Source organism: Lolium rigidum, chromosome 7, assembly GCF_022539505.1.
Source record: "Lolium rigidum isolate FL_2022 chromosome 7, APGP_CSIRO_Lrig_0.1, whole genome shotgun sequence".
NCBI classification, from domain to species: domain Eukaryota; kingdom Viridiplantae; phylum Streptophyta; class Magnoliopsida; order Poales; family Poaceae; genus Lolium; species Lolium rigidum.
In genome coordinates, this window is record NC_061514.1 from 116,143,513 (window position 1) to 116,158,414 (window position 14,902).

The following is a 14,902-nucleotide window of genomic DNA, read 5'->3' on the forward strand; positions in this document are numbered from 1 at the left end:
GGACTAGGGACACGATGTATGGGACAACATGAAAACTCCAACTATACCCTTCATAAATTGCCTTTTTCAGGAAAACTACCTAAATGATTTATATCAAGGAACTTCTTAAAATGCCCATGGTGGCTAAGTATACTACATGAATTCTCTTCTAGTACTGCCGACGTGGGCTGTTGGATCATGAAAAATTAACGATTCAGAATAATTTGATGCACCCTATAATAGCTATTTTATTTTTGGATCAAAAGACCTCTCAGACCTAGCTTATATTGAAAGCTTTACAGTATCTTACAACACAAAAAAGAAAAAAAACTTGCAACCTCCTGTGAACTAAACATAGAACCACACCTGAAAGGCAGCAAATTAAACGAAGCAAGGGAACACAACCCTTCAAACCTAATATCTCTTCACACAAAAAACACCTGTGAAAGCTACAAGGAGGTATAGAACAAATGTAAAGACCCGCAACCTCATGTTGTTCTGTTCCCGCCACGATCATCAGCTCTCCTAGGATTCAGCTTTTTGATCTTGGAGTAAAGCTTCAGCATCATGTCTTCAATCCTTAATAGCTTCTTGGCACCGACCAGCGGCTTCCACTGCAACATTAGAGAAAAAGCCTTGTATATCGGTGAAAAGGAGAAAACGACACTTTATGCTTAAAAATGCGTTTGTTTCTCGTAAGCCACAAGGACCAGAAAACAGCTGCTACCAAGAACCAGGAAATATGATTGTATATGTTTCCTAGCAAGTGAGGAAAATATCCACAAAGTTATTCCTACACCCATGCAAGTATAGCTTACCAAAAGCCTCCCTTTTGACACACCAAACAAACTTCGCTAATGGGCAAAGGAAAATAATATGGTCCACATCCTCCTCCACACCACAACAAGTGCACAACACATTCCTAGGCCAACCGCGCAAGGCCAGCTGAGATGCAGATTGCACTTTCCCCCTAAAACACATCCATTTGATTTTTTTTGTTCAAAGGACAGTTTGCTTTCCACATACCTAGCATCCTCAAGTCCCTAACATCAGGATTCAAAATAAACCTGTATAGAGACCTGGCAGAGAATACTTTTTTTAGCATCCAAAGGCCATTCAACTTTGTCCATTGAAATAGAAAAACTCACGTTAGCAAGGAGAGTAGAAAACTCCTACCATTCCTGGACCTCATCAGGGCCAAACGATCTGTTGAAAGACAAACCCCACGATTTCCCATTACAATTTTGGCAACAGTTTTGTCTTTCTGTTCACAACATGAAAAGACCAAAGGGAAACAAGTTTTCAACGGAAAGTCTCCTAACCATACTTCATGCGAGAAAAACAGACTCCACCCATTCCCCACCTCATAGTAAGTTCCTTTTTTGAACTAAAAATTGATTTTATGAAGAGTTTTGCAAAATTGGGAACCCCGAGAACTGTCGGATTGGTAAAAACCAGCACCTCGCATGTACTTGTTTCTAAGCAATTGACAACTCAAATCTTGACACCCCTCTTCTAGTTTATAAATCCATTTGCTTAGCAAGCAAATGTTTCTAGTTCGAGAATCAGTGAAGCCCAAGCCACCAAATTCTATAGGTATGCACAACAAGTCCTATTTACCCATATGATACTTTTTATTATCACCGCACCCTTACAAAAAAAATCTAGCTCTGATCATATCCATTTTATAATTGGTTCCTTTCGACAAAAGAAACAAACCCATAGCATAATTAGCCAAGTTATCAAGGCAGGAATCAATCAAGATACCCCCCCCCCCCCACCCCCAACCAGAAGAGGCTTGTGCACAACAGCCATTCGCTAATTATTTTTGTTAGTTTTTGAGGGACAAAATCCAAATCTTTAACTAAGATTTTGTCTCAACTAACGGGGAGACCTAAATAAATGATAGGAAACTTCCCTACCTCCAATTAATTAAGCATCATAGCAATTCTATCTACTATCTAGTTCCCTTTGTGCCACACAAACACCGAAAAATTCACTTTTCCAGTAATTAATGCGAAGGCCAGACATTGCTTCAAAACAATACAGAATAAATTTCACAGTTCGGACACTCTCATCGTCATTGTCAATTAATAACATGGTATCGTCAGCATACTGTAGGTGAGATATCCCACCAGAAATTAAGTTCGAAACCAGCCCCCAAGATGACCACTGGTTTTAGCAGAGTTCAAAAGACTCCCAAAAATGTCAGCAATTTGGTTAAACAAAATGGGGGACTGTCGGAGCCCCTTACAGGTTCTGAAGCTTCCATTAACATCATTAATGTTAATGCATATCCTTCCAGTCTGAACACCTGACGTATCCAATTGATCAAGACCAAAAGCCAGCTTAATGATAAGGCCATGTTACCCGACGATTTTAACTCATGCAAAACCTCATGCAGAACTACTACAACTCCATCGTGGATAGTTCTAGTGCCAGGGATAAAAACAGTTTGGGTAGGCTTAATGTATTTATGGATAATTTTAGACACCCTTATTGTCAAGATTTTTATGGTGACCTTAAATATCACATTAATCAAACGAATAGGCCTATACTGCCTAATATCGCTAGGCCGAATGATTTTTGGCAAAATAATAATAACTCTTTTATTAGGATGGAAAGTGTCTGTTTGCTGAAGCAAAGTCAGAGTCTATCCCTGACTAACATGCATACCGTGGGTAAATCCGTGCATGCAAATGAAGAAATGGCCGGACTTTTATGAAGGATATACGATGATTAACGGCGTCGCGTGACACTCGCTGAAATTGGCGTCTTCATCATTTTCAGGAACCCGTCTCAGGATGGGAACGGGCCGACCCGGACCTGGCCTTGGCCCTGGCCCCTGTGGCCTCAAGGCCAAATTGCAGGGCCACGGGCCGACCCAATTTAAAATTAGTATTGGCCTCGCTGGCCCGATGGGTATCTGGGGCCGACCCGAATTCTATGCATTTTTTTTGGTTGTCTTGATTCGCTAAAAAAATGTAACAGATTATGCAGTCATTATATATAGGCAGTGACTATTTCACCTATGTATCATTAGAGTATGCAAAGTATGTTCCTGTTAATAATGTTTCAAACGATTACGTGACCATCATATTTCCGGTAAACGTTTTTTGCTTGAGGGACCATCATTCTCCGTTAAACATTTCTGTATGTGTCACATATGCAATACTTGTGCAATCATTCTTGCCAACGAATAGACACAGTACTAGAGGAGTCGTGACAGCTATAGAATTAGGCAGCTCGATTTAGCCTTTTAGGCAGTTCCAGACTCGATTTAGTTCTGACATTGCTTGAGAAGCTTAGTTCAGCTAGTGATGGAGTGAGGCGCTGGGGACACATCGCGCGCCGTCAGCAAGACAAGGTCGGGGCGACGATTCAGACATAGCTGCTGCCTAATGTGTATACGAGGTGGGTTGACCCGACCGACCCAGCGGGTCAATCGATGCCGGCCCTATTGGCCCAAATCTTTTTTAGGGCCGACCCACGCGACCCATTGGCCCCAACTTTTAGGGTCGGGTCGGCGACCCGCCGGGTCGACCCGGCCCATTCCCATCCTGAAACCCGTCTAGCTCTGTCATGTCAATGCCGCCGGAACGGCCTTGAGCCGACGGCGCCCACTCAAACTCGCGGACGAGGGCGGCAAGAAAACACTTAATGAGCATCATTCCCATGCCGACGCCAGGGCAGTGCCTATGCCCCGCACCGAACGGCATCATTCTTATCTCCTTTTGGCCCGGCGTTGGGCCGACGTGCTCCGCCTCGCCCAAGGGAAGGAACCGCTCCGGCCGGTACTCGTTGGGGTCCGTCCAAGTTTTCTTGTCCCTTCCGATGTGGCCTAAATTGAAGAACACCCTCAAGTCGTCGGCCGGCACGCCAAGCGCCTTGGCGCCCTCGCCACGGGCGCCGCGCAAGGTGAACGGAACCGGCGGGTGCATGCGGAGGCTCTCGAGCACCACGGCATTCATGTATGGCATGCTGCGGAGGCTCTTCCCGGAGCCCTCGGCGTGGATGATCTCGTGGTGTAGCTTGCTTTGGACGTCCGGTTGGTCCACGAGGTGGGCGAGGGTCCACTCGACACAGGCCACCACCGACCCTGTGCCTGCGCCGAGCAACTCGAACAAAAGCCCGACCACCTCGGTCTCTCGGAGCGGGCGACGGCCATCGCCGTTAGGGGCATCATCATCGCCGTCGTCGTCGGGAACGCGGAGAGCAACGAGGGAGTCGACATATGTTGGGACGACATCGCCGCAAAGCCGAGGATGAGATGACTGTGACTGCCTCCGTGCCTCCGCGATCTGGGGGCGGTACAGCTCGGCCTGCCGGTCGAGCAAGGCGGAGATCCGGTTAAGCCCCCTCCAGTTGACAAACTTGGACATCATCGAGCCGTCGAACCTGGGGCCGAGCTCCCCGATGACGACCATGGAGTCACGCCTTACTTGGCCCATGGCGCGCCGGAGGTTGGCGTCCACCGCATCCCCGAAGCACAGGCGCGCGGAGAGCGCGAACGCAGCGTTGGTGACGGGCCCGCGGATGCGAACGGCCGCCTCCTCACATCTGGAAGATAAGCCGTCGACGAGGGTCTTGGCAGCCTCCTGCTGCAGCGGAGCTACAGAAGCCAGGCGAGACGGGTGGAGGATCCCGGCGGCGAGGTTGCACTAGTAGAAAATCTCTCATGCGTACCGGTTCCAGAGGGGCATTCGTACCGGTTTTGCAACCGGTACAAATTATTCGGCACTAAAGCCCCCCCTTTCGTACCGGTTGCTTACGAACCGGTATAAAAGGGGCCTCCACGTGGGCCACCAGGAGAGCTCAGGGCTAAGGATCTTTGGTACCGGTTGGTAATACGAACCGGTACCAAAGGTTCCCCCGCGGCAGGGAATTTGCCCGAATCTCGCCGCGGCGAGAATTGAAGTTTTAGGGTTTTTGGAGGGGTTTAGGGATATCGGTTTGTTTCATATCGCGTCGATGCACCAGAAACGCGTTTGGGTTTATTGAAGTACATGAAGATCAATATGATGCATAGCAAGTTGGTGCATATAATATAACACACATGTAATTGCATAAGATCGCAAATTAAGAAGCACTATGCATGAAGATCGATCTTCATGCATAGTAGTGGTACTCTCCGAGCCGTACTCTATATATTACATGTAGCATAGTGGTACTCTTCGAGTCAACTATATATGTAACATGTACATCTTCATTCATAGTGGAACTCGCGAATGGTGGTATGACGTCCTGAAGGAAGAATCCCGCCAATTCCTCGGCTATTGCTATGAAGCGGTCATCGATTGAGAGCTTGTTCCGCTTTGTTGCCAACTATAAAAGAATAAGATACAAATGAGTACATGAGATATGTGTGTGTGTATATATATATTCAAACCAGAATGAAACAACTATTACTGAAACTCAGCACAACTTATGATAAGAAAACAAATTTGTGAATATTGTTTTCGTACCTCTTTATTTCTTGCATTATTAATTCTCTCGCTGACAATTCTGTGGATGTACTCGCAAACGTAGAATCCACAGAGATCAGTCCCTTGTGGTTGTTGCGGGCATTTCTTTACAAGAATATAAGTCAATCAAACAATAGTCAAGTATGATAATTAAAGTTGTGTGGACCTAGGTAGTACTACTTACTTTCGCCTTCCATCGCAGCCTCCGTGGCCATTCATGGGACGTATCTTCCTTGATGAAAGTTGCCCATACGCTGCCCGACAAAAGAAAATGCATAAAAGAGTTATCAATTAGTTCATAGCAGGAAATTAACGAAACAAACCGATAACAATTAAAATTACCTTTTGAGCATTAAATAACAAGACAAGTATAGTTCCGGTTCTTTGCTTAGTGAGTCAAAGACTTCAACTTCTCCAGTTTGCATATTGATGACGAGAAGAATAAAGTGAAACCTACGCACGTTTAAATATGTAGTGTCATATATATAAGGCATTAGTTAAAATTTTGACATACGGTGAGCAAAATATAATGTGTTATAAGACAGGTAAGACTCATCGGAAGTTGTAAGGCCAAATTATTAGGTTTTTGTCACGTTGTCGCTTCAAAAACCTTAGCAAAGTCTCCGGTGTATCCTTGTTATAGACGGGATCTTCTATGGTTTTAACATGCATTGTGTGCGGATCAATGAACCCAATGTTCGTGATTTCATCCCTTTTGCATTCGAGTATCTTCGATCTGCATAATATAGCGCACAAAGGATTATAATCTGCGGACAATGAACGAGCTGAGCTAAAGACTTCTCAAATTAAATAAATCACTTACGGACAATAGGAACCGATGATAGATTTGTCGAGGGCCCGGAGATTGTATAAGCTGGAAAAGCTCGTTGAAGTCAACGTTCACACGGTATTCCTGGAAGTAGTGCTCTTCCCTAACTCGCACCATGATAGTCTCGATCCCTTCCTTTGAGGCATTAAGGTACCACGAATGCAAGCTACGCATACGTGTTGGTAGCTTCCTGAGATTCTCGACCAAATCTTTCCCTTGAACAAATTGATATGCTTGTTCAGCCAAGGCGTAATCGGTTGTGTCTTGTCGAGAACATTCTTGTTTCCCAAATAAATACTATCAGTCTCACCTAAACAGTGTGTGCATGCATTGTATCCCTTGTTTGACTGCCCTGAAATGTTACCAAGAGCAGGCCAATCATTGATGGTTACAAATAACAACGCTCGTAGGTTAAATTCCTTTTGTTCGTGCTCATCCCACACAGGTACACCTTCGTCACGCCACAACTCTAAAAGTTCTTCAACCAATGGCCTCGAGTACACATCAATGTCGTTGCCGGGTTGCTTCGGGCCCTGGATGAGCACCGGCATCATAATGAACTTCCGCTTCATGCACAACCAAGGAGGAAGGTTATAGATACATAGAGTCACCGGCCGAGTGCTATGAGCTGGAGCTACTGCTCCCCGAAAGGATTAAAGCCATCCGTACTTAGACCAAATCTTAAGTTCCTTGCGTCATCTGAAAATGACTTGAACTCTCTGTCGATTTTTCTCCACTGCGACCCGTCGGCGGGGTGTCTCGAGCATCACATCTTTCTTACGGTCCTCTTTGTGCCATCGCAACAACTTGGCATGCTCTTTGTTCCGGAACAAACGTTTCAACCGTGGTATTATAGGAGCATACCACATCACCTTCGCAGGAACCCTCTTCCCGGGGGTGGACTCACCCTCAACATCGCCGGGGTCATCTCGCCTCGATCTTATACCTCAATGCACTACATACCGGGCATGCATTCAAATTCTCGTACTCCCCGCGGTAGAGGATGCGATCATTGATGCATGCATGTATCTTCCGCACCTCTAATCCTAGAGGGCAGACAACCTTCTTTGCTTCGTACGTGCTAGAGGGCAACACGTTCTCCCCTGGAAGCATCTTCTTTATTATTTTCAGCAACTTTTCAAATCCCTTGTCGAAGTACCATTCTCCGCCTTCCACTTGCAGCAATTCCAGCGTGGTACCCGGCTTTTTCCGACCATTTTCGCAATTTGGGTACAACAGTTTGTTGTGATCCTCTAACATTTTCTCCAACTTCAACCTCTCCTTTTCATTTCCGCAGTTCATCTTCGCATCAAGAATGGCCCGACCCAAATCGTCATCCGGGTCATCAAAAATCGGCTCATCGAAAATGAGCTCTTCTTCAGCTTCGTCTTCCCCCATTCTACTACCACCGTCTTCGGTGAATAAGGGATAGTTGTCACTATCCTCTTCTTCTTCGTTGTCTTCCAATATAACCCCTCTTTCTCCGTGCTTGGTCCAACAATTATAGCTGGGCATGAAACCATTCTCCGGCAGGTGGACGTGAAGGGTCTTCGAGGTAGAGTAATCCTTCATATTCTTACAGGAACTACATGGACAATACATGAAACCATTCGACTGCCTGTTTGCCTCAGCCACGTTGAGAAAATAATGCATGCCAGTAATGAACTCGGGATGGACCCGATCACCGTACATCCATTGTCGACTCATCTGCATTTTATATGTATATCAAAAATCATTAAGTACACAACATCATGGATATATGAGTGACCAACTTAATTAATATTCAAGTTCATCACATAAAATTAAGTTTTTTTATAAAAAAGAAGAGGCTCACCGAGGTTGTACGGTGCCGGCTAGGGGACGACGCTAGCGATCGACGGCGGTGAGGACGGGGATGATACTAATTAAAACCTACAAAATATACCATAATTTCAGCTCAAATTGATTATAAAAAAAGTAAAATCCCTAACTTAGGCATTTCATCAAACACCTTGCTAGCACTAGAAAAATAGTACGAGTTAAACTACCAAAGAAATGAGCTAAATTAGGAACGCCGGAAGAAAGGATGATATTGCTAACCCTTGGATAGATGCATGCCGTTAATCTTGTTAAAATGGTGGAGAAAAAATGAAAATTTGTTGGAGTGTGAGAGGTGCAAAAGTTTTAGAAATGTGAGAGAGATGAAAAAATGAAATGGATCGGGGGCGGGGGAGGGGCAGTGAGCATATGAGGCACCCTTTAGTACCGGTTGCTAACACAAACCGGTACCAAAGTTCCAACCCTGGCCCCACCCTCACCTGCTATTCTGGCCGAAGACCTTTCGTACCGGTTCCTAACACGAACCGGTACGAAAGCTCGTAACGAACCGGTACGAATGCTGCTCGCCCGTCTGAGCGTCCGAACCGGTACAAATGCCACCTTTAATACCGGTTCGTAAGGGAACCGGTATTAAAGTCTTAGATGTATGAGAGGTTTTCTACTAGTGTTGCACCGGAGCGCTCGCCAGCGAGGGCCGTACTTAACGGTGGTCATGTTGTCGTTCCGTTCGCCGTCGCGCAAGCTTGCGATGAAGACGGGGAAGATCGCCGCCGGCCGGTTCGAGAAGTCGTCGGCGTTCACGATCAGCGCTCGGTGTGCGATGGCGGGGTCGGCGATGATGATGGTCGCCTGATCACGGTCTCGCCAAGTAGTGTAGCTTCTCAAGAAGACCATTATGCCGGCTAGGAGGCAGAGGAGAATGGCAAGGATTTCCATAGCTGCTGCACTGATCATGTGATGAATGGTCGATCTCTAGTGAGCTAGCTAACTGAGTATGTATTGCGTCTGCATGCATCAATGCATGTCTCTTTTTATGATCAATGCTGGCATGCCGCTATAACTACGTACCACCGTTAAGGAAGTGCGTTAGTTGGATGAGTGCTTTTGATGCAGCGATTTTTTTTTTATGCAGAGATATTCTCAACAAATAACTTCATGATCGGCGTCGTCCATTATCTTATTAAATGGTTTTCCGTCACGGTGCATTCACCTATAGCTCGTCACTGAATCTTTTTTCTTTTCTTGCAGTTGTCCATTTCTCATCAAGTGCTTGCTGACAAAGATTCCAACGGAATCAAAAGGAAGGATATACCACCGATATATATATTTAATGCTATCTTAAATTGATTTGCGGTATTTAAAAACACAAAAATTGATATGTCCCTGATTTGATAGACCTATTTATTCGACAAAGGACAATATAATAAGGGATTTGCTAGTTTTAAGCTAGATGAGAACTAACTTCGTGCTCAGTCAAGTTCTACATCATTTGATTTGCATCGTGATTTGTGCTAATCATGAGTTGAACATGAGTTGCAATTGAGATTTGATGACATTATCTAACTCAGAACGAAGTTTAGTCACACCCATATAATAAGGGGAGACTTTATTTGGCACTCAATTGTCTTTCATTTTGACATAAGACGATTTTGTCTTCCATTATAAAACGACACCCGTGGCCATTCGAGTATTTCCTATTTCTTCAAAAGTAGGATTTTTACAAGTAATTTACAATGTTATTGGAGTAATAAGAGTTATCAAATGTTTTTACGGTGTTGGTTATCCACGTCTCCCTAAAAGAAGCTTGTTGTCCGATGGCCAGCTCGGGAGGACACGCGGAGCCATCGGGATGTAGCCATGTCTCCTGGCCCAGATCCCACTGCGCATTCCCCCACCATACCCCCAAGAGGCTTTTCTCACATCATCAACCTCGGGTATGAGTGCTCTCGTGGAGAGAAGTTTGGAGCGGCGAGGTTGTCTAGACGCGGCGAGCGGTCGACCCTTCAGGTTGTGGCCATACATGGGTCCACATGATGCGGGGCAATGCGCGAAAATAAAATTGAGCTCCAATTTGGTTCCAAACAATGTACTATTCTCAGTTTTAGCGGTCTCCATAAGGGTTACAAATGCCCCGCCATATCTATTGGACGTGCCTATATCTCCTGAAACCGCATGTTTGACGAATTTGTTTTTTTCATTCTCTCAAGATCGGCCAAATGCCGGAGATCAACTACACACACTGAACTCCTTCTTTTACCATTTGTTATGACCTTCGATTTCGGTTCATGAGAATGAATTGCTCCATGATCATATATATGTATATGCTATTTTTTTCGCTTGAAAACAACATGTATGAAACCATATGTTGCCAGAAATACGGGTAGCGATCCAGATGCTGATTCCCTCGCTGCTTCGCCAGGTAGTGTGACAGAATGGAAGTTTACAAAACCTTTGTCAGTTCAGCAGATGGATGTTTTTCGGTGCAATCTCAACTTAGATAACTTGTGATAACGGAAGGGTGTAAAATAGCGTGTTAGTGTTATATGTGTGCTGTGTTTGTATTGTACACGCTGCGGTTATAGAAGATTGATCGATGTATCAATTTGTATCACTGTATCTTATTTTGACTATTTAACAGCATCCCTGCCAGGAAGGCATATCTTAACCTAGTCGAAGCTGCATATAGCTTCCAACAACATTCCCATGATGATTAGAATGGAGGTAGCACTTATAGCTAGATCGATATATTATACACCCACGCGCCACACGTTACCAAAAAAATTTTAGCGCACCTGCTCCCACTTTATAAAGTGCAAATAATACAGCACGCTTGACACAACAGATCGTAGCTTATTCACTATCCAGAAAAGAACCAATGATCGATTTAAGTGTGAGTAAAATTTGGTACGTACATCATCTCAGAAAAAAAAATTGGTATGTACACGTGTGAGTGGTCTTACCATTGTTAGGTTACACCTAATCATTTACCTTGATCGATCACTTAAAAAAGACTTTGCCTTCTCTTAGCTAAGAGATGATCTCTTAGCACAATCTGTCTCACCACATTTTTAGGATGTCTATTTATTAAAGATAAAACTAAAAAATAACCCATTGTACATCATGTTTTACTGTCATATCTAGATTACATGACATAGTTAAGATAAGACGATCTTATCAACCATTGCACATGCCCTTACCTAGGGCAACATCATCTCACTTCATGTAGACGTTCTGTATATAAAGAGGTACGATGGAGTTCACTGCAACACACACCTAAAATAACAAAAAGCTTAATCAACAATGGAGCTCCTTGTGTTCCTTGCCCTAGTTCTCGTAGGCTTCTCCGTCATACTCCAGCGACGTAGGAGCTACAGCAGTGCTAAGCGTGCTCGTGCTCCAGCTCCAGTCGTCATCCAGAAGATCGGCGACCCTGCCGTCGTCCACCGTGCGCTCGTCGAGAACGCCGACGACTTCTCGAACCGCCCGTTGGCGCCCTTCCTCAGATATCTGGCCGAGAGAAACGGCGGTCGACGCGGTGAGAGTCTAGCCTCCGTTTCCCATAGCCCGCTCTGGCGTGCTTTCCGCTGCAACCTCACCTCCGAGACCCTCCACCCGTCGCGCCTCGGACACCTCGCGCCGCTACAGCGCGAGGGCATCGAGGCCCTCGTCGCCAGCTTGTCATCGTCTGCCGCCGCCGCCGGAGAGGGTGCCATTCCCGTCCGTGAGCACCTCTCCGACGCCGTCTTTCCAGTCATCGCGCGCCTGTGCTTCGGCGACGGCGTCGACGGGTGCCATGTACGCGCCATGGGCTCCGTGATACGGAGCTTCCAGCAGATCGCCGTCGGAGAGGCCAGGGCCTCGCCTGGCACCCTGCGGGCAAGGTTCGCCGAGTGGAGGCGTCTACGGCGGCTCCTGGCCCTGCACGGCCGGTTGGGTGAGCTGTTCCTCCCTCTCGTTGCCGCACGGCGGGAGTCTCGAGGGCCATGCAACGGCCTTCGTCCGTACGTAGACTCGCTCATCGACCTACGCGTACCCGTCGACGGGGACGACGGCGGTGGGCGGCGCGGTGTTAGGGATGACGAGATGGTTAACCTCTTCTCCGAGTTCCTTGGCGCCGGCGCAGGGACCATCGGGGCATGCCTCGAATGGACCCTCGCTCACCTCGTAAACAGGCAGGACATCCAGCAAAAGCTTCGTGAGGAGGTCGACGGAGGGGATGTCTTCCGCAGGAGCCTTATCCGTGGCATGCCATATCTTAACGCCGTGGTGCTGGAGAGCCTCCGCCTGCATCCGCTCGTGCCGTTCATGCAGCGCCACGTCCAGGCCGACGTCGCCGAGAGGGTGGTCGGAGTCGGAGGAACGGCAACCGTACCGGCGGCGGCGGCGGCTGCGGCGGCGGGCGACGTGCTCGTGCAGTTCACTCTGGGGGACATCGGAAGGGACAAGAACACGTGGAAGGACCCCGACGAGTTCCGGCCTGAGCGGTTCCTGCCCGGTGGCGAGGCAGAGGACGTCGGCCCTCTGCCCGGTCCCAGGGAGATCAGGATGGTGCCCTTCGGCGCGGGGCATCGGTTCTGCCCTGGATCAGGTGTGGCCATGGTGAACATCAAGTGTTTCTTGGCTGCGCTCGTGCGGGAGTTCCAGTGGGCGCCCCCGACGGAGGATTGTGCTGCAGTCGACCTCACAGAGCTGGACACATTCATCAAGACGATGAAGAAGCCGCTCTCCGCGCGTCTCACTCCACGCGTTTTGTTATGAAAATGAAATCACTCGTTGCTGTATCCTCACGTTCGTTGCCTAATTTGCCTTTTTTTCGTGTATCAAATAAATTGGTGATGTGAGAAATCAACTTAAATTTTCTCAAGGAAAATTACGATAAGTGTGGTTGCTATATTACTATAGTGGAGCCAAGGCTATTTCCAAGATGTTGCTAGATACTCTTGGTTTGGTTTATTCAATGGTGTGACCGCCAATGTTGAAGTATGTGATGGAGAATTTGAGGTGAAGGAGGAAACTAAGAGCCTCACTAGCAGTTTTCTTAAAAGTCAGGCCTTTGAAAGCATCACTAGCTGTGGTACGAACATCAATGTTCAAACACCACATTGCAATATCTATGATGTCCCTCTTTTGTATATACCTTGACAATCAAACAGACAGTTCTTCCATGACCAGTTCATATAATCGATGCTTTCAAGCATCACAAGGAATCCTCTTGCTGCATTTTGGGCCATGATCCTTCCAACCTCTTTTTCAGTTGGTCCTCTCAAGTAGTACTTGCTAAACTTTTTCACCACAGCTCAGCAAATCTTATACATGCAGCCAATGGCAATAGACTCAGTCATACGAAGGTAGTCGTCCTGTGTATCGGCAGATGCTCTGTATGCAAGCATCCTCATGCCGGTGGTGCACTTCTGAATCGACGAGAACCCAACAGTGTCGTGCTTTAGCTTGAAGTAGGGGTCACCGTGTGGAGGATATTTATGAGCAAACCCTTACTCATCCTATACCAGCGACGAAAATTCCTGCATGTGTTGCCCCTTCTGCGGAGTAGTCGTTGTGCAGCATGGTATGCCCCTCCAACCTCTGCCGGGGCTTCAACTTCTTTCTTCCCGGCTTTGAACCTCCGCGGTGCAGCCTCTTCTTCCTCTCCGCGTCGGCGTCAAGCATGTTTTGGAGGGACGCGATGATCGACAAATGCTCCCGAAGGTCGTCATCGAAGGCTTTCTCTTCCTCCATAATTTCCACGATCATCTCGTCTTCGCTAAAAAATGTCTGAAGCAAAACAAATGGTTAAAATTCATCCGTGGCAGAGGAGGCAACGAACAACGACCTATCGTACCTACCAGACAAATCTCCGAACAAGTTTTGTGCACAGAGGAGGGGCGGATTTTCCGGCGCGTTCTGGGACATGTTGGCGGTCCTGCCTGGGAATATTGAGAGGGCAGCCGAAGCAGTTTCGGCAGCAAAGAGGAGCAAAGGAAGAGACGAAGGGATTCACGCCGCGAAGAAGAAGAGCGATTTGCGATCCGCCCTCGACAGTATGAACGAGGATGTTACAACGTGCAGCCGAACAAGAACCGCATTCGCACACCTTATCTATCGGCCACGGAGCAACTTGAAGCACCGTGTTACCTGCATTCTTACATCGACCCGAAGGATAATCTTGAAAAGGCTACTCATCTGCTTAGAAACTGTGGGCAGTTCCTCGAAGTCCCGCAGTTTTGCGATGATCTTAGGGCTGAGACAGCAGCAAAAGCCCACCCGGTAGAAAAAAGGGCGGCTGCCTATAGTCATCCACCGGAGCAATACATACCAAAAGGAGGAGACATGTATGTACCAACCGAAGTATTTCCAGCGTCTCGAGGACAAGTCAACATGATCCATAAAACTAGTTTTTCGAAGAGAGAAGCCAAGAAATTTTCGCGAGAAGTGAAGTACGCAGAGGTTGCTATGACTGAGGTGCCCGAATATATCGACTGGTCAGACCAAAACATATCTTTTAGCAAGGCGGATCACCCGAAGGCCGTTCCAAGACCTGGACACGCTGCCCTAGTTCTTGAAGCACAAATTGGAGGTTTACAACATGAGCAAGGTATTCATGGATGGAGGAAGCGGCATGAACTTGTTATTCGCCAGCACAATGAAGGAAATGGGTTTAACGGTTGACATGCTAAAAGAATCTGATACAGGATTCCATGGCATCATCCCGACCCGACCCGCTTATCCCCTTGGCAAAATATCACTGGACGTAGTTTTCGGCACATCTAGCAACTTCAGGAAAGAGAAGCTCGAATTCGAAGTGGTTGATTGG

General features: G+C 46.9%; 1 protein-coding gene across 1 annotated transcript; it reads left to right on the forward strand.

Moving 5' to 3' along the window:
• The first annotated feature begins 11,391 nt into the window (after positions 1-11,391).
• LOC124671877 (cytochrome P450 89A2-like) lies at positions 11,392-12,849 on the forward strand. The gene has a single exon (XM_047208197.1). It carries the CDS (start codon positions 11,392-11,394, stop codon positions 12,847-12,849), a length of 1,458 nt encoding a protein of 485 aa, XP_047064153.1.
• The last annotated feature ends 2,053 nt before the right edge of the window (positions 12,850-14,902 follow it).